This window comes from Cyprinus carpio, chromosome A8 (genome assembly GCF_018340385.1).
Source record: "Cyprinus carpio isolate SPL01 chromosome A8, ASM1834038v1, whole genome shotgun sequence".
NCBI lineage: Eukaryota > Metazoa > Chordata > Actinopteri > Cypriniformes > Cyprinidae > Cyprinus > Cyprinus carpio.
The window spans coordinates 2190521-2213575 of record NC_056579.1 but is presented as its reverse complement, the minus strand read 5'-3'; the positions used below and the strand labels follow the sequence as shown (position 1 = coordinate 2213575).

The window sequence follows — 23055 nt, the reverse complement described above, 5'->3', positions numbered from 1 at the left end:
GCAGAAAAATCACCGATAAAAAACATTTTGGGATGAGTTTTGTTTTCAGTATCACTGTAGTGGCAGAGTTATGATGCAATCAATGATTATGTTCCAGAAAGTAATGTTATATTCCGAATTTCATATTCCCTAGTACAGTGATGGAATCAGAATATGTATTTCTACAATACTTCATAGAAACTGTGTTCAGAGAAAATCTTTAATCCAAGAAACTATGATAACACTGGGGTACAAAAAAGCATTGTGTTAATGTAGTGCATAGTGTTTTTTTCTTTTAGTTAAAGTTAGTGCATAGTATACAGTAACAGCTCCTTCATATTGATCACACTAAAGTTTTAACAGATTTTACAGATTATTTATTTACATGTAACTTTGATGTATAGAGGCCCAAACCTGCAAAAAAAAAAAAAAAAAAAAAAAAAAAAATTTAATTAAAAATAAACAAATAAATAAATATAAATAATATAATGGAACAATAAAGGAATAAATGACTTTATAAAAACAAATACAAATGATTAAATTTAGTCCTAAATTTATTTTTGTATTACCTTTTATTATTTTCAGCATTGATTCTTTATTTAAATTTGTAATAACTTTTTTGTTAATTTAATATTTTTTTAATTATTAAAAATTATTATTATTTCACTTAATTTCTCTAATTTATTGATTTATGAATTTAAATGTATTTGTTATTTATACATTTTTTTTTTGTGTATTTATTCCCGCATGTATACGTTTTCATATTTAAATATTGCCACATTTAGTTGCAGGCTGAGCCTCCATACTGCTGATTTTTTCTTGTCTCTTTTTAATTTAACTCTAAAATCTCAAGCTGTTTGCTGTCAGTCGGATGATGTGAAGGAGATCCACCTTAACTCGAGTTTCGTTTCTGGAGGGCGTGACTCCGAGAGTGAGTGAGTGAGAAAGAGAGTGATGCGAGCCCCGCCCCTGTGGGCCGATCTGCCTGCTGATTGGCTGAGAGCAGTCTCGTGTCATCGGTCTATGATCGGAGGATCGCTCGCTGCTTTCGGAAGAAACAGTGTTGCGCGCGTTCGTGAGAGTCCGACTGAAGATGACGCGTGAACGCGGAGCTGCGGCCAAAGCCAAACTCACCCATCCTGGAAAAGCCATCCTGGCAGGTCAGTTTATACACATGACTAACATATAAAGACCAAAAACTCATAAATAATCCAGAACTGAAGTTTTCATAACCCGTTTGAACTCTGAATGTCGGTTTGCATCTGAACTTGCGAAAGAAGCTTCAGAAAAGGAGTGAAAATACTGACGAATGGATTTTTGTTGGTTTTTGCAGTGAAATATGTGTGAATGAATATATTCAGAAAACTCCTTTACAGTTATGTATGTGTGTATATACAAAAGTTAAAATATATATATGTATGTAAAAAAATATATATATGTATGTATAAATGTTCAAAGGTTTGGGATCAGTAAGATTTTTAATGTGTTCCTATTTTGAATAAATGCTGTTTTTTTTTTTTTACTTTTTATTCATCAAATAATCCTGAGTAAAGTATCATGGTTCAAAAAAAAAAAAAAAAAAAAAAAAAAAAAAAAAATATATATATATATATTATATATATATAATATATATTATATATATATATATATATTAAGCAGCAAAACCGTTTCTAATATTGATATTAAATCAGCATATTAGAATGATTTCTGAAGGATCGTGTGACACTAAGACTGCAGTAAAGATGCTGAAAAATGTAGCTTTGATCGCAGAAATAAATTATATTTTAAATTATGTTCAGATGGAAAACTGTTATTTTAAATTGCAATAATATTTCACAATATTGCTGCTTTTTCTGTATTTCTGATCAAATAAATTGATGAGCAGAAGAGACTTCTTTAAAAATATTACAAATCTTACTGATCCCAAACAGTATCCACAAGACACACACACACACACACACACACACACACATACATAGATATATATATATATATATATATATATATCTATATATATATATATATATATATATATAGTCACATACATACACACATATACATATAATGGATTACATATCTACATTTGAGATTCATACTAAATAGTCAACAGAAAGAAAGAATAAGCAAACACAGTTAATTTCAGACACTATTTGCTTCATTCTGCTAAAATAGAAAAAGGCTGAATTCATTTTCAGTCTAGAAAATAGTCCCTCATAAGCAGAACACGGATGAATGTTATTATTTGTGCATTAGAGATGTTTTGGTTCAGACACATGAGTTATCGGTCCAGTAAAGGACACACAGCTGATGTCCAAACACTGATGCTCACTTCTGTCAGAGAAAGACGGATGCTTATGTGTTTAAATTCAAGTCAGTGATTTTAAGATGGCGAAACTTAGTCAAAGGGTGTAAAAATGTTGAAATAAACTCAAATGTTTATTCTTCAGAATTATTAATAATATTTCTAAATGAACATAGGCCTGACTATGCATTGCACATCTGTGTCTTTTATCATAATGCTCATGCTGCTGCTTTATGAAAGCAATAAGCAACTCAAGGCCCTATTTTTTGCACCACTGCATAAACGCAGTGTAATGATGCTGTTAGAATAGATTGAGAGCAATTCTAAAGTAGGTTTGGTCTTCACGATCTCTCTCTTACCTGTCTGTGTGAATGCTGACGGAGCCGCTCCGCTCTGCTCTTGGTAATTGGTGAACTAACTACCGTCTGGAAACTGTTCATCTGAAACCAAATGACAGGTTTTAATGGCTGTGATATTTTTCTCTATATACGCTGGTGCTGCTCCACCCGTCTGTAATTACACAAACCAGCCTTCAGATGGAAATGCCACATCTTATATGACAGGCTGTGAGACCTGTTTAAACCATTATTTTGTCTTTATTTAACACACCCCCCCCCCAATGAGGAGAATACAGTGTTTAATATGAGGAGAATACAGTCAAAAACAGAAAAAACAGATCACTAAATTTTTTAAAAAATCAAAAAATCATTAATATTTTAACATGTTATTAATGTTTTAACAAATTGTGTTAGTTGGCTGTATTGTTTTGTTATTTTTTAACCTAAACAAAATAACCCGACTGCAGTTTGATTGAGATTAATTGGAATGCACAATGAAAAACATGATTTTTGAAAATTGTTAAAAACATAGTTATCTGTTTTTGCAAATGAACTCTTTGTATATATATTATTTTCAATTATATATATATATATATATATATATATATATATAAAATTAAAAATGATCAAAAATAATTAAATAAATGTAATAATAGGAAAATAAAGGAATTAATGTCTTGATAAACCAAATACAATTAATTTACTTACATTTTGTCATTTTTTAAATAAAATGAAAGGATAAAAAATTTATAAAAATAAATAAAAAATATAATTTTATTATTTTTAATTTATTTTTTAATTTAATTAATTTATTTGTATTTTTATTTTCATAATTTTTTATCTATCTATCTATCTATCTATCTATCTATCTATCTATCTATCTATCTATCTATTGCAGCTATCATATATCTATCTCTATATACTGTAAAAAAAAAACTGTAAAAAAAAATCCAAACCAATCCAACCAAATTTCCTAAATTAACCTAAAAAAAAAAAATAAAATAAAATTCACACTAATTCAGTTTGGCCAACTGAAAAATTTAGATGTGATCAGTCAATAGAAAAAATTTGAGTTGAAGAGGTCTGAATTTTTTTTTTTGTACAGTATATATACATATATATATATATAGCCACACATACACACATATGCATATATGTGTGTGTGTTATGACTTCAGTGCTGGAGGATGTTTTGAAGATGACTTTATCAGATGGATCTCATATATTCAGGAAGTGCATTTGATCAGTTAAAACTGTGCAATTTTTGTTTGTATAATGTGTTTGTACTCTTTAATCACACTAAGATTAAAAAGCTCTTTTGTTTGAGACGCTTCTGTAAGTTCAGGTCGGTTTACTCCTGCACTGGCGAGCACACTGGTGTTTGTGTTGTTTTCATATGTAGTGTACGAGGTGTGCTTTCAGCTGCTGGACTCGGATTGTTTTGTATTGTAGAGCAGCTCTGGTTTACTGTCACACAAACCCATCAGTGACCAGAGACCATCATTCCAGAGCAGTTTTCCATAGTCACATGTGTAGTGAGATTACAGCCGTCTGACAGGAGAACGGGCCGTAGATGTCTGATGTAAGTTAAACTCTGTGATAGTTGTTCATATGCTTTTATCTATTTTACCCTTCACTTTACATGTACATTTATGCATTTAGCTTTTATCTAGAGCGACTTACAAAAAGAGCAGGAACAATCACTTGCTCTTCTTCTGTCATATCTGCAGTAATGCACTTTGCACGTTGCATCAGGATAAACGTTTTAAATATATATATATAATATATATATATATATATATATATCCTATATATATATATAATAACTCTTAAACATTCAGTATGTTCAGCAAACTTTGATTCATTTCAGTGAGTCAGTTCAAATTATGAATCGGATCAAACTTTTTTTCAACGACTCATTTGCAATGTTCATTTTTGTACTTGTTTTGTCCTTTTTCAGTATTTTTGTTTTTTTGTATTTTCTGTATTTTTTGTGTTTATTTACTAAAGCAAAAACAGGTCTTGATTATTTTAACTTGATTTGGAGTTTTAGTTTTAGTCTTTTCAGTTTACTTGGATAGAATGACATAAAAATTGAGATACTGTAACAAATTTGTTACTTCAAATAAAATCATTTGCTATTTAATTAAAACTATATAAAAATAATAAAATAAAAAATAAAATAAATGTTAACTGAAAGAAAATATATAATATAAATAATATATAATATTTATACATTATTAAATAATATTATACATTATTAAATAATATTACAAATATAAAATAATTGTAAATAAAATATATAAATACATGCTTATTTCAACATTTCTCATTTTCCTTTAACTTGAAATAAATAGCTAAAACTATAGAAAAATAACGAAAACTATATAGGTGTAAATAAAAATAATATTATAATAATAATTAAAAAAATTATTAAAATGGCAAAACAACAATATTATTAAAACAATTAACAAAAACTGTAATAGTAACACTGGAAATTGCTTCGGTTTTATTTTTGCTGTGTTTTAAACATGCTCTCAGACTTTTGAACCTTGCTGTATATTGAAGTCTGTCAGAAGGCTCAAATATATCAAGATATATTGTTCAGATATTTCATCCGGTCGTGTTAAAGTGATGGGTTGGTCGCCTGCGGGCGCTTCTGTCTAATGGAGAGCCGTCAGATCGCTGCTGCTGTGTTTTCTTCATCACTCAAGCCCTTTATACAGCCATTGCTATGTAAGAGTGTGTGTGTGTGTGTGTGTCTCGCCGGGAGGCTGCAATTAAGCTCAGCGAGTGCTCGTCTCCTCTCTGAGGCCGAGGGCTCGTCACCGGTCCACTCATCAGAGTCTCTACCCTTCATTCACAATCACTTCTTCTTCTGTCTGTCTCTGTTTTCTGTCTGTCCTGCTGATTTCGTCTGTCTCTGCACCTGAGAGTCGCTCAAGACGGCTCGAGGCCCTCGAGTAGATCAAACATCATGCATTAAAAGAGCCGTAATGTCACCGTTTGCTTCCACAAGAAACATGAAAGGAATTATGCACCTGTCATCTGCCTTTAATGTAACACCAGAATCCAGAAACACATTCCTCCGGCGGGAATCACCAAATCTCATTAAAACAGCGACTTAATTACAGTTAAAAATGAACATTCTGTCATTATTTACTCACTCCAAATGAGAGGACATCAAAGGGGTCAGTATGAGTTATTTTCTTAAAAATAAATTACTGCTGTAATTCAACAAAGATGCATTTTTGTTAAAAGGTGACAGTAAAGACATTTATAATGTTGCAAAAGATTTCTATTCGGATAAATGCTGTTCTTTTGAACTGTCTTTTCATCAGAAAATCCTGAAAAATAAAATGTATCAGTTTCCACAAAAATATAGGTCAGCACAAGTGTTTTCAACATTGATAATAATCAAAAATGTTTCTTGAGCAGCAAATCATCATATTAGAATGATTTCTGAAGATCATGTGACACTGAAGACTGGAGTAATGATGCTGAAAATACAGCTGCACATCACAGAAATAAATTACAGTTTAACAGAGATTCACATAGAAAACAGATATTTTAAATTTGAATAATATTTCTAATTTTTACTATTTTTACTGGATTTTTAATGTAATAAAAAAGGCCTCGTTGAGCATAAAAGCCTAATTAACCGACCCCAGAATTTACAACAGTTTATTAATTATATATATTTAGAAAAATACACAAAAACCCCCTTTCCAAAAAAAAAAAAGCTATAAAAATCCACAAAAACAAAAAAAAACAAAAAAAATAAATAAAATAAAATAGTCCATATATTAGTGTGTAAGCCGTCATATATGTTTAACGTAGTGCACAAGTCTTGGACCTCAGCATCACTCCTAATTCACTTTGATTGTATTCAAAAGAGCAACGTGGACATTCTTCAAATCGTCTTCTTTTGTGCTCCACTGAAGGAAGAAGTTCTTACATGTTTTGTATTGAAAAGTGAATGACTAAATGATGACATTTTAGGGTGAATTAACATTTTTAACCAAACATCAGGAGATTTTGATGATGATTTATTGTAGATCTTGTGTGAATGCTGAGAGCTAGTGTTTTATTGAAGTGGTGTGTTTGGTTAAGGTGTGTGTGTGTGTGTTTTGACTGTTATTTCAGTGCAGCAGGTTATTACTGAAACACACACAGAGCACTGGCTGATTTCTGCTGTCATGTAAATCAGTCGTGTTTCACTGGCAGGCCTCAGATGTGGCGTCTTTGGTAATTTCCTACTGTTCACTCTGTTTCTGTTTCCACACGCAGACGTGAGTGCGTCAGAGAGCTTGTAAAGGCCTTTAGCTTGATATATGATGCTTCTGGGTGAAGCGACCAGCAGTAGCTCATGGGGTTATTGATTAGCTCTCTCTCTCTCTCTCTCTCTGTGATTTTAATACAATTTTATGTAAAACAGATCTTGTTGTCTAAGAATAAAAAAATTGGTAACACTTTACAATGAGGTTGCATTAGTTAGATAATGCATAAACTAACATGAAATAACAATGAGCAATACATTTGTCACAGTATTTATTAATCTTTGTTAAAGGAATATTTCATTCAAAAATAAAAATGTCCACACTCTCAGTTCATCCAAGATTAGGATGAGTTTGTTTCTTCATCAGGTTTGTAGAAATGTAGCATCGCATCAGTGTCTCAGCAATGGATGCTCTGCAGTGAATGGGTGCCGTCAGAATGAGAGTCCAAACAGCTGATAAAAAAATCACAAGTAATCCACAGCACTCCAGTCCATCAGTGTGCAATACATTTGTGCTGATTCAAACCACAATTTTTCCCTGGAGGAAGCATCATTATGGATTATGGACTCATATTTTACAGTTTAAAGTAAAAACGTCTTAATAATAGACGCTTTTCTTACAAACATGCAGTTTTTGTCTTCTCCAGATGTTCACTGATGGACTGGAGTGGTGTGGATTACTTGTGGATTATTGTGATGTTTTTTATCAGATGTTTGGGCTCTCATTCTGACGGCACCCATTCACTACAGAGCATCCATTGCTGAGACACTGATGCAATGCTACATTTCTACAAACCTGATGAAGAAACAAACTCATCCTAATCCTGGATGACCTGAAGGTGAGCACATTTTAAGCAAATTTTCATTTTCAGGTGAACTACTCCTTTAACGTTAGTTTATTCAAATACAACTGTTCATTGTTAGTTCACGTCAGCTCGGGTCTGTTATATAATATTAACAGATACAGATACTGCTGATTTTAATAATGTGTTAGTAAATGTTAAAATTAACTAAGATTAATAAACACTTAAATATTTTTCATTGTCCTAATGACAAATGGAACCTTAAAGTTCTGTCAAAAAAAAATCATTGATCTAAAGAAAGAAAATGGAAAGGAAAATAGGAAAGGGACAGCGAGTGATGGATGAAGTGTTTTGCTCTCAGCCTTGTTGTGTAGCTCATATATTTCAGTTTGTCCCTGTGAGACTGATAAACAGTGTGTGTGTGTGTGTGTGTGTGTGTGTGTGTGTGTGTGTGTGTGTGTGTGTGTGTGTGTGTGTGTGAGCATATACTCAATAACCAGAGCACTGTAACGTTAACTAGTCACACCAGTCTAATGCAGATCACGTCACATGTTTGTTAAAGTGTGTTTTTCATGCGCTGTGAAGCTGCATCTGAGTGACCTGTGGTTTGATCTGCGCATGCGAGAGTGAAGTGAATCAGACCTGTAGGAGGGGTGTGTGTGTGTGTGTGTGTCGTGCAGCGGGTCAGGGATGGGCTAATGGTCTCTCCCAAAGTCCCCACGGGCAGATGAACTATTACAATTAAAGAGATGAGAGAGGATCGTGGCACTTATTTCATCCTTTCTGATGCATCTGTGTGAACTGATCTTTTAAAACAAAACAATACCAAAAAAAAAAAAACATATTAATATAATAGAAGATAATGAGTACTAGAATAATACCTGGTGTATCAAACATTCATTTCTCATTAAAAAAAAAATATATGTTTCTCAAATACCGTAAAAAGCTTGGGGTCAGTAAGATTTTTATTCTGAAAGAAATTCTTACGTTTATGCATCAAGGATGCATTAAATTAATCAAAAGTGACAGTAAAGACATTTATATTGTCACAAAAGATTTCTATTTAAAATAAACACTGTTCTTTTGAACTTACTTTTCATTAAATAAGTCTGAAAAATAAAATGTAGCACAGTTTCCACAAAAATATTGTGCAGCACAACTGTTTTCAACATCGATAATAATCAGAAATGTTTCTTGAGCAGCAAATCATCATATTAGAATGATTTCTGAAGATCATGTGACACTGAAGACTGGAGTAATGATGCTGAAAATACAGCTGTGCATCACAGAAATAAATTACACTTTAACAGATAATTACATAGAAAACAGTTTTAAATTGTAATAATATTTCACAGTTTTTAATGTATTTTTGATGAAGTAAATGCAGTAAATGAAGTAAATGCAGCCTTGCTAAGCAGCCTTGCTTTTTCCCTACAGCTGTCTCCTTGCTGAACTCTGCCCTCTGACACCCCCCCCACCATACACACAGACTCCTCCCCCACTTCATCACTACATCTGACTGATTTATTATTTATTTATTTACAACAAGCACACACGCAAAACAGCAAACTGGCTATTACTCACAACACGCACTACTGTCTGTTCATCCAGGAACACACACCACCAATACACCCATTTGCAACACTGAAATATTTTCTATGCACTTTACTTCCATTGGCAATAGTGTAAATTGTTCATATGTTCACACAGTTCTGCCTATAGTGTACATACACTTCACATACAACACACACACCCACTTCATCTGTATAGTATGTTCATAGTACACCTATCTGTATATCATGCTGATAGTATTTAAAATCTGTAAATTTTGTCAATACCATAAATACGTATCTGTATAGTTATTGTACATATTGTAGACCTTGTATATTCCTGTACTTACGGCTTATTGCACTTCTGGTTAGATGCTAACTGCATTTCGTTGCCTTGTACCTTACATGTGCAGTGACAATAACTCAGTTGAATCTAATCTAATCTAACTCTAATCTAATCTAAACCAAACAGAAAAAAAATAAAAAAATTAAAAAATACATTACATAAATCATACAAAAATAAACATCATCTTCGTCTGAAGGTGGAATCTACTGTGTTGGCTGTGAGTGTTCGTGTTTATGAACTAATGGTGTTTGTCTGATCTTCGTCTGAAGGTGGAATCCACACCAACAACAATCGCTGGCGGCATTGAACATCTGCCTCACACGTTCTCCTACCTACAGACACACACACAAGACTCAGCTACAGCTATATGAGAAAGCCAATCCACCCCGTTACAGAGGCATCAGTGAGTACACACACACTCACACACACTCACTCACTCACACACACTCTTACACACACACACACACACACACACACACACACACACACCACACAAACAGACACAGACACTCTCACTCTCTCTCTCACACACACACTCTCACACACCACACACACACGTTCTCTCACACACACACACACACACACACACACACACACACACACACACACACACACACACACACACACACACACACTCTCTCACACACTCTCTCACACACACACACACACACACACCACGCACACGCACACACTCACACACACTCACTCTCTCTCTCACACACACACAAACACACACACACACACACACACACACACACACACACACACACACACACACACTCTCACTCTCACTCACTCACACACACACACACACACACACTCTCTCTCACACGACAAACTTACACACACACACACACACACACACACACACACACACACACACTCTCTCTCTCATGTGTGATGTTCACATCCTCTTTGGAGTTAATTAGTGAAACTCTCCAACCTGCTGCTGCTGCTGCGCTCTGAAAGTAAACAAACTTATCTTCCCTCACTCTGTCTCTCAATCTCTCTCCATCTCCCTCTCTCTCTGTCTCCCTCTCTCTCTGTCTCTCTCTCTCTCTCTGTCTCTCTACCTCTCTTTCGTTCTGGCTGAAGCTCAGAGAACATTTTAACAAGCCTTCTGTTGATTTAGCAGACAGACTGACAGCTGCTCTTAGAAGCACATCTCTAATACCCAGATGATGTTATTTTAATGTCATTGATATACTATTACAGTTTTTGTTAATACTTTGAATTTGATTTTCTTATGTATTTTATGTTTTAACTTCAATTTTAGTTTTAGTGATTTTGTTGTTTGTTTTGCCATCTTTATTAGTTTTTATATATATATTTTTTTTCAGTTAATGTTTATTTTATTTGAAGTAATGAAAATGATTTGTATTATTATTATATAGTTTTTTTATTATTTCATCTTTTAAATAATTTTGATTTAGTAATTTTAGTGCACCGAGTTAAACTAAATGAAAATGAGAAATGCTGAAATAAATTTTTTTTTTTTATATATTTTATTTTTTTATTTTAGTTAATGTTTACTTTATTTCAAATAACAAAAATGGGTTTTTATGGTTTTGGTTTTATTTAACTATATTATAACTCTGGCTCTGTCTCCATTAACACTGTAGTATCTATTAAAATGTATTAATATCAATACCATTAAACTGAATAAATTGGTTGTCATTAAAATGTTTTAAAGTACCAGTAAGTTTTTTTATTTTAAAAGAAAATAATACTTTTATCAAGGATGCATTAATTCGATCAAAAGTGACAGTAAATACATTTTTAATGTTGCGAAAGATTTCTATTTCAAATAAATGCTGATCTTTTGAACTTTTTATTCATCTGTGAATCCTGAAAAATAAAATGCAGCACGGTTTCCACAAAAATATTGTGCAGCACAACTGTTTTCAACATTGATAATAATCAGAAATGTTTCTTGAGCAGAAAATCAGCATATTAGAATGATTTCTGAAGATCATGTGACACTGAAGACTGGAGTAATGATGCTGAAAATACAGCTGCGCATCACAGAAATAAATTACAGTTTAACACATATTCACATAGAAAACAGCTGTTTTACATTCTAATAATATTTCTGTTTTTACTGTAGAAGAGACTCTCTGAATCTGCTGATCTTTTCTTCACAGCGGACTGTGTGTCGCAGACGGTCCGTCATCACGGAGTGAAGGGTTTATATCGAGGCCTCAGCTCGCTGCTGTACGGATCCATCCCTAAATCTGCAGTCAGGTACATAAACACACACTAACAGATGCGTCATCATGCATGCTTGAGGTGAGCGGCCGATCTATTTCAGACAGCTGACATTTATTATGCTGATTGTTTTTGTTGAAGTGAGCAGCTCTTTCTCATTCAGAGGCAGGTTTGTTTTCTCCCGTGCGTCTGTGTGTGTGTGTGTGTGTAATGTGACAGAGCAGCAGAGCGTGTCAGACTGATGCTCTTCTGGTCACTGAGGAAGACTTCAGCGCACATAAACACACATCAGCTTCTGTCACTCTTTACTCACCTCGGAGTCGTTCTGCACCCGTGCGCAAAATGTCTCCACATAACCACATTTCATAGTGACCATGTCCACTAGGCTCCAAAAAGAACAAAAATGCGTGATTAAAGCACCGTAAAAGTATCCTAACATTAATCCTAACATTAAGTTCTGTTTTCTAAACTTTATTATTTTAGTATCATTAATTTACTGTTTTCAACAGTTTTTATGAATATTTAGAATTTGCTTTTTTAATATATTTTATATTTTCATTTTAGTTAGCTTTAGTAACATTGTTATGTTTTTAGTTTTTAGTTTATTAATATACTGTTATAGTTTTTGTTAATATTTTGAATACATTTTTATTTTTATATTTTTCATTTTCATTTTAGTGAAAGTTTTAGCAATTTTGTTTTTGACATTTCTATTCCTTTTTTAATATATCTATAATTTTTTATACTTTTTTGTTTTTAGTTCATTAATAAATATACCGTTATAGTTTCTATGAAAATTTTGAATTTGCTTTTTTAATGTATTTTATATTTTCATTTAAGTTAGTTTTAGTAATATTATGTTATGTTTTAAGTTTATTAATATACTGTTATAGTTTTTGTTAATATTTTGAATTAAATTTTTATTTTAATTTTACTTAATTTTAGTGAAAGTTTAAGCAATTTTGTTGTTTTCGCCATTTTTATTAGTTCAGCTATATAAGTATTATAATTTTTTTTTTTTGTATATTTTTCATTTTCATTTATTGATAATTGCTCATTTTAGTAATTTTATTGTGTTTTTTGTCATTTGTATTCATTTTTAAAAACATCTATATTATTGTATTAGTTTTGTTTTAGCTCAGTATATTTTTATAGTTTTTATACATTTTTTTGAATACATTTTAATTTTTATATTTTTCGTTTTCATACTAAGGTTTTAGCAATATGGTGGTTTTTTATTATTATTTTTTTTTTTTAGATATATCTATATTAAACATTATTTTAAATGTATGTATACAATTTTCATACTTTTTTTAAAGAATTTAGTTCGTTAATGTACTGTTATAGTTTTTATTAATATTTAGTTTTATATGTATATAATTTTTTTTTATATCTTCCATTTTCATTTTAGTTAAATAAAAAAATAACATTGATAATAAAAGAATAAAAATTATAATTAAAAAAATTATAATAAAATTGATTTAAAATATATTAAAAACAAGAGAACATTAATATTTTCATGTAGTTCTTCTGAATCTAACTGGTCTCATGCCAGTCCAGACTGGTTCTGGATCAGCTCTGGTTTAGTGGTGGTTGTCTCTTTAAGGCTGTCGTCTGTCTCTTCATCACACTCTGATTGATTATCGTCTCCTGCGCTGCTGTCTTCCTCCTCCTCTTGTCATTAGCTGATTGGACTGGTTTTGCTCGTTTGACCTTGTGTTTGTCCTGCTAATGTAATGCTGTACGTCTCACACTGACCGCTGGATCCAAGCCCAGATTGCATTTACGAGCAGCGTCTTATTTAAATGCAGCTGTGTTTTCCAGAGCGCCGCACACAAACCATCCATCAGAGACTGAAACTGCTTCGGCTCTGATAGATCTACACTGGTTTACAGAGCCTGCAAACACACATATCCTCATAATCAAATTTCTTTCTTTCTTTTTTTTTTTTTTTTTTTTTTGCATTAGTGCTACAAAATGTGCAGAATACAAAATGCTGTGGAGGATTGTATCCCACAATGCAATTCACTCAACTTGACCTGGAAGTCATATCAACCCTTCATTATTTAACTGGACTGCCAAAAACAGAACCATTTTTACTTTCTAAGGTAACTTTATGCTGTAATTAAAGATATAAAGTATGTGTTTAATTTTTTTGTAGAATACAGTATACATTTTTTGTATAATCACTATTTAGTGCATACCAGTGTTATTTTAGTATAATTAATAGACCATTATAGTCTATATTCATATATTAATATTTTTTAATTTGTTTTTATTTTTATGTTTTATGTTTTCATTTTAATTCTAGTTAAAGTCTGAGTGTTTTTGTCACTTTTATTCATTTTTTTGTGTGATTATAATTTTTTATAATTTTATAATTTTTATTTCACTTTTAGTTATTTTAGTACTAGGTAAACTATACTAAACAATGAGAAATGTTGCTCTGACAACTATAGCCAAATTTTTATTTTATTTTATTTTATTTCAAGTTAATAAACTGTTATAATTTATATAGCTATCTTACATTCGTTTTTTTATTCTTATATTTTTCATTTTAATTTTATTTAATTTTAGTAATTTTGTTATTTTATTGTCATTTTTTAAATATGCCTATATGATTTTTATACATTTTTGTTTTAGTTAATTAATATACTGTAATAGTTTTTATTAATATTTTGAATGAGTTTTTATTTTTGTATTTATATTTTAGTTAGTTTTAGTAATTTTGTTGCATTTTTGTCATTTATATTGTTTTTTTTAATATATCTAGATATTTTTATACATTATGTTTTTGCTCATTAATATACTGTTATAGTTTTTATTAATATTTTGAATTATTTTTTTATTTTTGTTTTCTGTAATTAATTTATGTATATAAGTCAGCCATTGTGAGCTTGTGCTGATAAAAAGAACTGTATCATAATGCTCTTTGAATCATTCATTAATGCATACTGCATACTATTTCACCATTTATTTGAAAAATAGTATGTAATATAGTATATACTAAGTATTAACATTCCTTTCTAAACAGCCAACCTGTCTTGGTAGTGTGAGTTTCATCCTGTCATGCTCAAAAAGCTACATGAATAGTGCAGGATGGATGATTTTAAAATTGAATTTGAGTCAATTGAATTTGATGGAGAGAGAGAGAGAGAGAGAGAGAGAGAGAGGCAGGCAGTTGGAGAGATTGTTAAATGCATGATGCCAGCAGAGACATTAAGCAGACAGACGAGTCAAGCGTTCAGGTAGAATGACAGACAGTTTGTGTTTAGCTCGTCTGTTTTTTCAGTTCAGTGCTATAAAAAGCGTTCAACTCTGCTGGACGTCCTGCAATCGTATCTGTCTTGAATGCATATGTTTGTGGAAATGCACGTCTGTGTTTCCTTTATGTTAGCAGGTAATATACAGAGTCACGGACTGAATTCAAAACAGCATACTAGCGTACTATTCTTGCTATTTCTGACAGATAGAAAAATAGGGTTATTAGGGTTTAGAGCGTGTGGTGCTGAAACTATTATTTTTGATAGAATGGCCAAGGATCAGCAATCTCCACCTAAAACTGATCAGCAGACCAAACCATAAGTCGTAGAGACTTGAAACTTGGAGGGATGGTAGTACTCACACCGTCTACAAGGTCACCAGGTCTCGCCCCAATCGGCCTGACGGGGGTGCTGCAGTGATCAAAAGTACAAAATCACTCTTAACTCTTAAACTGTTGGCCGCAGGCTCAAGTGTCTTACGTCGTTGGAATCCTTGGCTCATGACGGACAAAATGCACACCTCGGATTTGATCATCATTTTCGGATTTGATCGTCTGCAAAATTTTCGTGTATTTTGGATTTTTTTTTAAACCTGCTTTTGCGAACTAGTCCTAGGTTTTTACCTGATCGGGAACCAAACCAGAGTAGAAAGATTCTCTGGAGGGTGGATATTAATAATTTTCAAAAGAAGTCAAACTTTCAACTACGAAAGAGCTCAGTCTGAGGTCACATGAAAAAAAAAAAAAGTGGAGCTTGGCCACTTGGTGGCGCTATAATAGGGAAAAAAAACATAAAATGCTGCGCTAACATTTGTCCAATCAACATGAAAATTGGTATGCAGTGTCTTTGTCCAAAGTGGCATAAGTATCTATGAGGACATTTGCGTATCTCAAAAAACATGGCCGCCATTGGCCAATGAATTTTGAGCACCTATTACACAAGGTTAATGGAGGTCGATTGAAACAAACTCATTGGGCCTGTTTGACTCGTGGACTTAAAGGTCTGTGAGAAATTTGAAAGAAATCGGCCACTTGGGGGCGATATGGCAAGGGCGTAAACGATTGTAAATTGCACAGTTTTTCACACAGACACACAATATTCATATCATATGATAGACCTCCTCATTCCGAACAGCATTGCCTCTATAAGCACTGATGTCAATCAAATCGTTCATTAATTATTCAAGACTATCTAAAAAAATACTTTTGCTAACAGGTCCTATGTTTTTTGTTCAGTCTGAACCAAACCACTGCAGTACAATTCTCTGGACTCTCTAGGTCAATAATTATCAAAAACTGCTGAACTTTACCCTGTGGGTAACTATAACGGTGTTGTTTAGAAAAGGGGCGTGTCCAAATATACCCAAAAGCCTATAAATTCTAAACGAAAACTTTGCCAAAAATGCTTTTTTAAATCATTGATTTAGATGGTTACGAGCTTGCTAAATAATACACAATGTCTTTTTTCATACTGTATGTGCTTAAATGCCTTTAAGCGCTATTTTTATTTTTGTCTTTTTCCTTCACTTCCTTCTGTCTTTCTGTCATTGTTCTTTTTCCCATTATGGTAGTGACAGTCTGTATATTATGTAGTAATGCATTTTATTTTATTTTAAATTATTGATATAGCAAGCTCTGCTTTAGTGATTATTTTATTTTTATTTTATTTTTTGCAGCAACAAATAAACCAAATGAAGAAGTGATATAGCAAACAATTACTTTAGCTATGATTTTTGTTTATTTATTGACTGATTGATTGTATTTTATTTCATTTATTTGTATGTATGACTTTTGTATTATTTACCATTGATTCTGGTATGCTTTTCTCAGAAACAAAAGATTGTGTGGTGCAAAAAAAAAAAAAGATTGATTCATATTGCGTGCTGTTTTTTGAAATGTTAACAGGGTTTTTGGATCTGATTAGTTTCCTGCCCTGCAGCGCTGCTTTATTCTCTGCTTACAGCTTTCTGCTTCATTCTCCTCTTTCTTTTAAAACACAGATGTGATGATGATGATGATGATGATGATGCAATTACACTGATAATGCTTTAATATAATTTCTCTGTGTTGCTCTGCAGGTTCGGTGTGTTTGAGATACTCAGTAACCAGATGAGAGATGAGGCTGGGAAGCTGGACAGCACTCGAGGGTTAGTCTGCGGTTTGGGTGCCGGCGTGATGGAGGCCGTGCTGGTCGTCTGTCCCATGGAGACCATAAAGGTGAGGTCAAAGTTCATCCATGTTGAATATTACTTCAGCTATGGCATTTATTTCTGCTGAAGCTTTAACGTATGTGCTTCATCTCTCACATTTCCAGGTGAAATTCATCCATGACCAAACCTCAGCTAATCCCAAATACAGAGGCTTTTTCCACGGAGTGCGAGAGATCGTCAGAACTCAAGGTGAAAAACCTAGATCTTTGTTTTGACTATTTCAACTCTTAGACAAGAGTTTAAAAAGAAACAAATCATTCATAGAGACACCTTATATAAAATCATGACTTGTCTGAGTTTAAAAAGAAACAAATCATTCATTTTTTTTGAACCACTTGTCCTATTTACTGGAGCTATTCTATTCTATTCTATTCTATTCTATTCTATTCTATTCTATTCTATTCTATTCTATTCTATGATTTGTCCTACGTAGGGGATCATGCTGGAGCATTTATGCTTATTTTATTTTTATTATTATTTTTTTTTCAAACCACATGTGCTTTGTAGGATCTTGTGGTTGGTGGAGCTTATTTTATTTTATTTTATTTTATTTTATTTTTTTTAAACCACATGTCCTTTGTAGGATCTTGTGGTTGGTGGATTTTATTTTATTTTATTTTATTTTATTTTATTTTATTTTATTTTATTTTATTTTATTTTATTTTATTTTATTTTATTTTATTTTATTTTATTTTATTTTTTTATTAAACCACATTTCCTTTGTAGGATCTTGTGGTTGCTGGAGCTTCTTTTCTTTTCTTTTCTTTTCTTTTCTTTTCTTTTCTTTTCTTTTCTTTTCTTTTCTTTTCTTTTCTTTTCTTTTCTTTTCTTCCATATTGTCTCAGATTTGTAACTCTTGACAATGATTTTTTTAGTTTAATATAGATATTCACTTATATTGCATGTAAGTGATTTAAACTACGCCTTACATAGTGCACTTGATCGGTCGTTTATAATGTTTGTATTCCATAAGCGATGTTCCTAACGCTCTGTATGTGTCTCTCAGGGATCAGAGGGACGTATCAAGGCCTCACAGCGACTGTCCTCAAACAGGGATCCAATCAGGCGATCCGATTCTTCGTCATGACCTCTCTCAGGAACTGGTACAAGGGTGAGTGTGTGTTTGTGCATCAGCAGTCTGTCTCACACTATAAAACCCTGTCTGAGCTGCACTGCCCTCTGCTGCTCATCGAGGTGATGGCAGATACAGTCTCTGGTGTCACATTGCTTGTTTTTTGGATGTTTTCTAGGTGACGATCCCAACAAATCCATCAACCCCATCGTAACAGGAGCGTTTGGTGCGATTGCTGGAGCGGCGAGTGTGTTTGGAAACACGCCGCTGGACGTCATCAAGACCAGAATGCAGGTACGCAGAGGGTTTATCTCAATACAAATCAATCCTGTTATGATCAGTGAAGATGTGTAGAATCAAAGCACTTGATATGCTGCATTGAAACACACCTTATTCTTTCTGTTTCTGATAATCCAGCCACTTTATTTTCTCTATCCCTGTGCAATAAATCATTTTGAATTATTTATTTATCATAAATTGATTTCTATGAATTGTATTAGTTATATAATATATACTGTAACCTTTGACCATTCTAGTAAAGCAAATCAAATTAAATTAAAACTTGAACAAAAAAGAAAACAAATAAATATATTAGAAATTGAGAATAAAAATGATAAAATAAGCAGTGCATGAATTTCAATCATCTTTTGTTTCAAATCATTCAGTTGTAGCACTATTTACAAAAATTATTTGCTATTATAAAATCAAGTTTGTAAGGTGCATTTTATAGTGCATTTCTGTTAATAAAGCACTAGGAGTGTTTAAAGTTTTAATAAAAATGTGTTTTTTTTCAGGGTTTGGAAGCTCATAAGTATAAAAACACGGTTGATTGTGCCATGAAGATCATGCGACATGAAGGACCAGCGGCGTAAGTGTGTGTGTGTGTGTGTGTGTGTGTGTGTGTGTGTGTGTGCGCGCCAAAAAAATAAACAGCTTAACAAACACACTAAATAATGTCATATTGAAAATGCAAATACAAATACAAATGCAGAATGATTTGTTTGTGGCAGGGTTAATATCATTTAAATAATATTAAAACAAAAACAATTTATACAAATTAAATTATTTGAAATAAGATGAACATTAACTGAAATAAAATAATTATAAAAAAAAAGAATTGATTATAAATTATAAAAAAAGTAAACTATTTTATTTCAGCTAGTTGCCAAGACAACATTTCTCATGTTTGTTTAAGTTGAAATACTAAAATAGATAAATCTAAATAAACTAAAACATAATAAAAAATATACAAACATATTTACAATAAAAACAAAACTAATAAAAATGACAAAGACGCACATTGAAATAACTTACAAATTTAACTAAAATTAAAATTAAAACAGAAAAAAATCTTTAAAAAATTTTATACAAATATATATTCAAAATATTTTCAAAAATTATAATAGTTTAATAATGAATCTAAAGTAACACTGGTTTGCTGGTTAAGTTTAGGGTTATTCAATTAGTTTAACCTCAAACTGAGGTTTGTGAGTTGATAAAAAGCTAATAATGAATCATAAAGAAATTTAAAATTTAATAAATAAATTTAGAATAAAAACAATCAAAATAATAATAGATTAAATATTTTTATTTGATTACCTACATCTTGTGAACATTAATGGTGCAAAGTTTTAGTCATTTTGCTGTTTTTATTATTATTATTATTTATTATATTGTTTTTATAAATTTTTATTTCAGTTTTAGTTTTAGATATTTTATTACATAAAGTTAAGAAATTAGAAATGTTGTCTTGGCAACTAGCTGAAATAAGTCATTATTTTATGCTATATTTTATTTAAGTTAACATTTATTAAATGTGTAATGATTTAAAGTGTTAATGTGTCTCGTTCAGGTTTTATAAGGGCACGGTCCCGCGGCTGGGCCGAGTGTGTTTGGATGTGGCCATCGTCTTCATCATCTACGAGGAGGTCGTCAAGGCCCTAAACAAAGTCTGGAAGACGGAGTGAACGAATGAAGAGGAGACGAGACGAGACGAGACGCCATCACTGTGACGGAGCTGTTCTCGTCTGCAGTTACTGTACGTCAGGGTTTGATTTCATCCCATTAGTTCTGCCTTTAAACACGCACATAATATTTACAAAAATAATTTTAATGTCATACAACAGCTCTGAAATACCCTTAAACTGTATTCATATTAACGTAAGACATTGTAAGTGCCAAATTTAACAGATTTTGTTTAATACATTTAATAAAGAGCAAACAAACACAAACGTGTATGTTTAAAAATGTTTGCACACAAACAAACATGAAACTCTTGAGCCAGAGAAATAATTTAGATTACAGTAAATGTGTTTAATGTTTTAACCAGAGGAAGTCTTTAAGAGCAAGTGGGAATATTTACATACTAGGTATATATAAATATTTATAGATAGATTTACATAGAAAGAGAAATCATTCCATAACACTGTACGAAAAAATATTTCAGTATGATTCGTTTTTTATGTTTCTGACATTTCTACTTAAAATGTTTTGTTTTTATCTAAAGCTTATATTTTTACATTTGTAAAACCATTTTTATGAATTAATTTGGATATATTTTATATTTATTTTCCTGTTGCACACGTGCCTTTAACCATTAAATTCTTAAATGTATTTTTCTGACACAAACAGACACTTTTAATATTTCCTTTGTCGTTTTTGAAGCATCTTTTGTCGTCATGTCCTGCTGTGTCTGTGCATGTGTAATATGAACTGTATTAGATTGAACTGGAATATAGATTCAGTGAATGTCAGATACATACATGTACTGTAAATGTGACTGATTACAGAGCAGTCTCCCCTCTGAATGGATCTGAGATGGATGATTTAAGTGTGTTTTCTGTGTAAACCCTTCAGTTTTTTCAGCATGAATCTCCAGCTCTGTGTGTGTCAGTATCTGTGTGAGGTGAAATAGTGTCATGTATCTTTTCTTGACCAGAATCAGCACGGAAAGATGTTTCATGTGTCTGGATGGAGCTCGTGCTTCAGTGTTGAGTGTCTTTGGGCCTTTTAGAAATACTCTGTGGGGTTGTTTGTGCCATATGCTGTTAAATGTTTGTTTAAATTCTTGGCTTTTTCTTTGTAGATCTGGATGCTTCATAATACTATGTGCTAATAAAATGATTTAATTTTCACAGTTAAATCAACTTTGTGACATTGTTTTGTGTTTTTGGATTTTTTTTTAAATATATAGCTTTATATACAATTTATCTCACCTAAAAATATTCTCATATTTTTTTTTTTTTAATTCCGAACTTTTTCAGTATAATCAATATAAATGCAGAATTCTGACTTTTTTGTCGCACTTTTGACTGTTTTTTACTCTGAATTTGGACTTTAAATCTTGTAATTCTGCCCCCCACCACGAAATTAAAAATAAAAATTACATTGTGACTTCACATCTCACAATCCTGATTTTTTTTTATTTCCTCACAATTGCAAGTTCATATTTCACAATTCCGACTTTCCTTTTTAGAATTGTGAGTTCATATTATTAATTTTCTCAATTCTGAGTTTATATCTCACAATTCTCACTTTTTTCTCAGAATTGAAATTGTGAGATAAAAAGGTCACAATCACCTTTTTGTTGTGTAAAAGAAAAAAAAAACAGCTCACAAATGGTTTTAAAAATGGAATGGGAAAAAAATGGAATAAAACATTAAATTTTAAAGAAGAAAGACTGAAACAGTATTTTTTATTTTTTTTATGTACTCCAAAAAAAATCTTGGTTTTATTTACAACTTTGAAAAATGTTTTTTTAAGTTGTGCTTTAGCATGTAAGTGAACACAATAAAATAAGTGTACAACTTCAACATTTTAAAATATAATGATCATGAAAACTTTCAAATCAACAATTTCAAATGTAATCTTTTTTAAAAGTGCACTTAAGTGTGTGCCTTTTATTCCATTAATAGATAATCTGCAGATACAGTGTAAAAATAGACTTTTAAGATTGAAGTCTTTTCACTTCTAAGGTGTTGTGAGTGATGGTATGCGGTTGCTAGGGCGTTTCTAGGTGAGTGTCTATGATCTCGTGGTGACCTCTGGAATAACAATAGTTCTGTAGCAGTCCGGCTGAATGAAGGATTATTTGACTTCTTTCTTTTCTTTCAGATGAAAGATGTGCCAGTGTGTCCGTCTCCTGTCTGTCTCTCTCTCTCTCTCTCTCACACACACACACACACACACACACACAACTTCACGCACACACACACAACACTAGCACTCACACACAAACACACACACACACACACACACACACACACACCACACACACACAGAGAAACACACACACACACACACACACACACACACACACACACACACACACACACACAGAGACACACAAACTCATACACACACACACACACACACACCGATGAGAAATTCCTCGTCTCTTTAAGTTCTGCTACAATAGCTCTTTGTTAGAAACATGGAATCTCTTTTCGCTCTCAGTCTGTCTAGTCTTGTTCAGTCTCAAAATCACAAACAAAGTAAAATATGACCGAATCATGTCAACAAGAATCATGTCTGATTTTCCAGCAGGATTCCGTGATCTTGCAGAACGTCTGTCCATCTGTGATTCTCTCGTTCTTTCACAGGACAGATGTATATCTGTCTTTTGTTGTGCCGTCCTGCTGTCGTTCATCAGAAACTCCCACCGGCAGATGTTTTACGGTGCCATCCTGAAACTGACTGGACAGGCGG

At 32.2% G+C, this 23055-nt stretch overlaps 1 protein-coding gene across 1 annotated transcript; it reads left to right on the top strand.

The window, feature by feature from the left end:
• The first annotated feature begins 1072 nt into the window (after positions 1-1072).
• Positions 1073-21490, top strand: LOC109089156 (tricarboxylate transport protein B, mitochondrial-like). Its single transcript, XM_042763007.1, has 10 exons — positions 1073-1139; positions 3964-4066; positions 9866-9999; positions 11741-11840; positions 17145-17283; positions 17381-17465; positions 18283-18387; positions 18527-18642; positions 19143-19216; positions 20201-21490. The coding sequence occupies exons 1-10, from the start codon at positions 1073-1075 to the stop codon at positions 20313-20315; spliced, it is 1038 nt and encodes a 345-aa protein (XP_042618941.1). The 3' UTR covers positions 20316-21490.
• The last annotated feature ends 1565 nt before the right edge of the window (positions 21491-23055 follow it).

Coding starts and splice junctions, on each gene's coding strand:
- LOC109089156 (XM_042763007.1), top strand. CDS start 1,073: ATGACGCGTGAACGCGGAGCTGCGGCCAAAGCCAAACTCACCCATCCT. Junction 10,000..11,740: donor ACCCCGTTACAGAGGCATCA/GTGAGTACACAC, acceptor TTTTCTTCACAG/CGGACTGTGTGTCGCAGACG. Junction 17,466..18,282: donor AGAGATCGTCAGAACTCAAG/GTGAAAAACCTA, acceptor TGTGTCTCTCAG/GGATCAGAGGGACGTATCAA.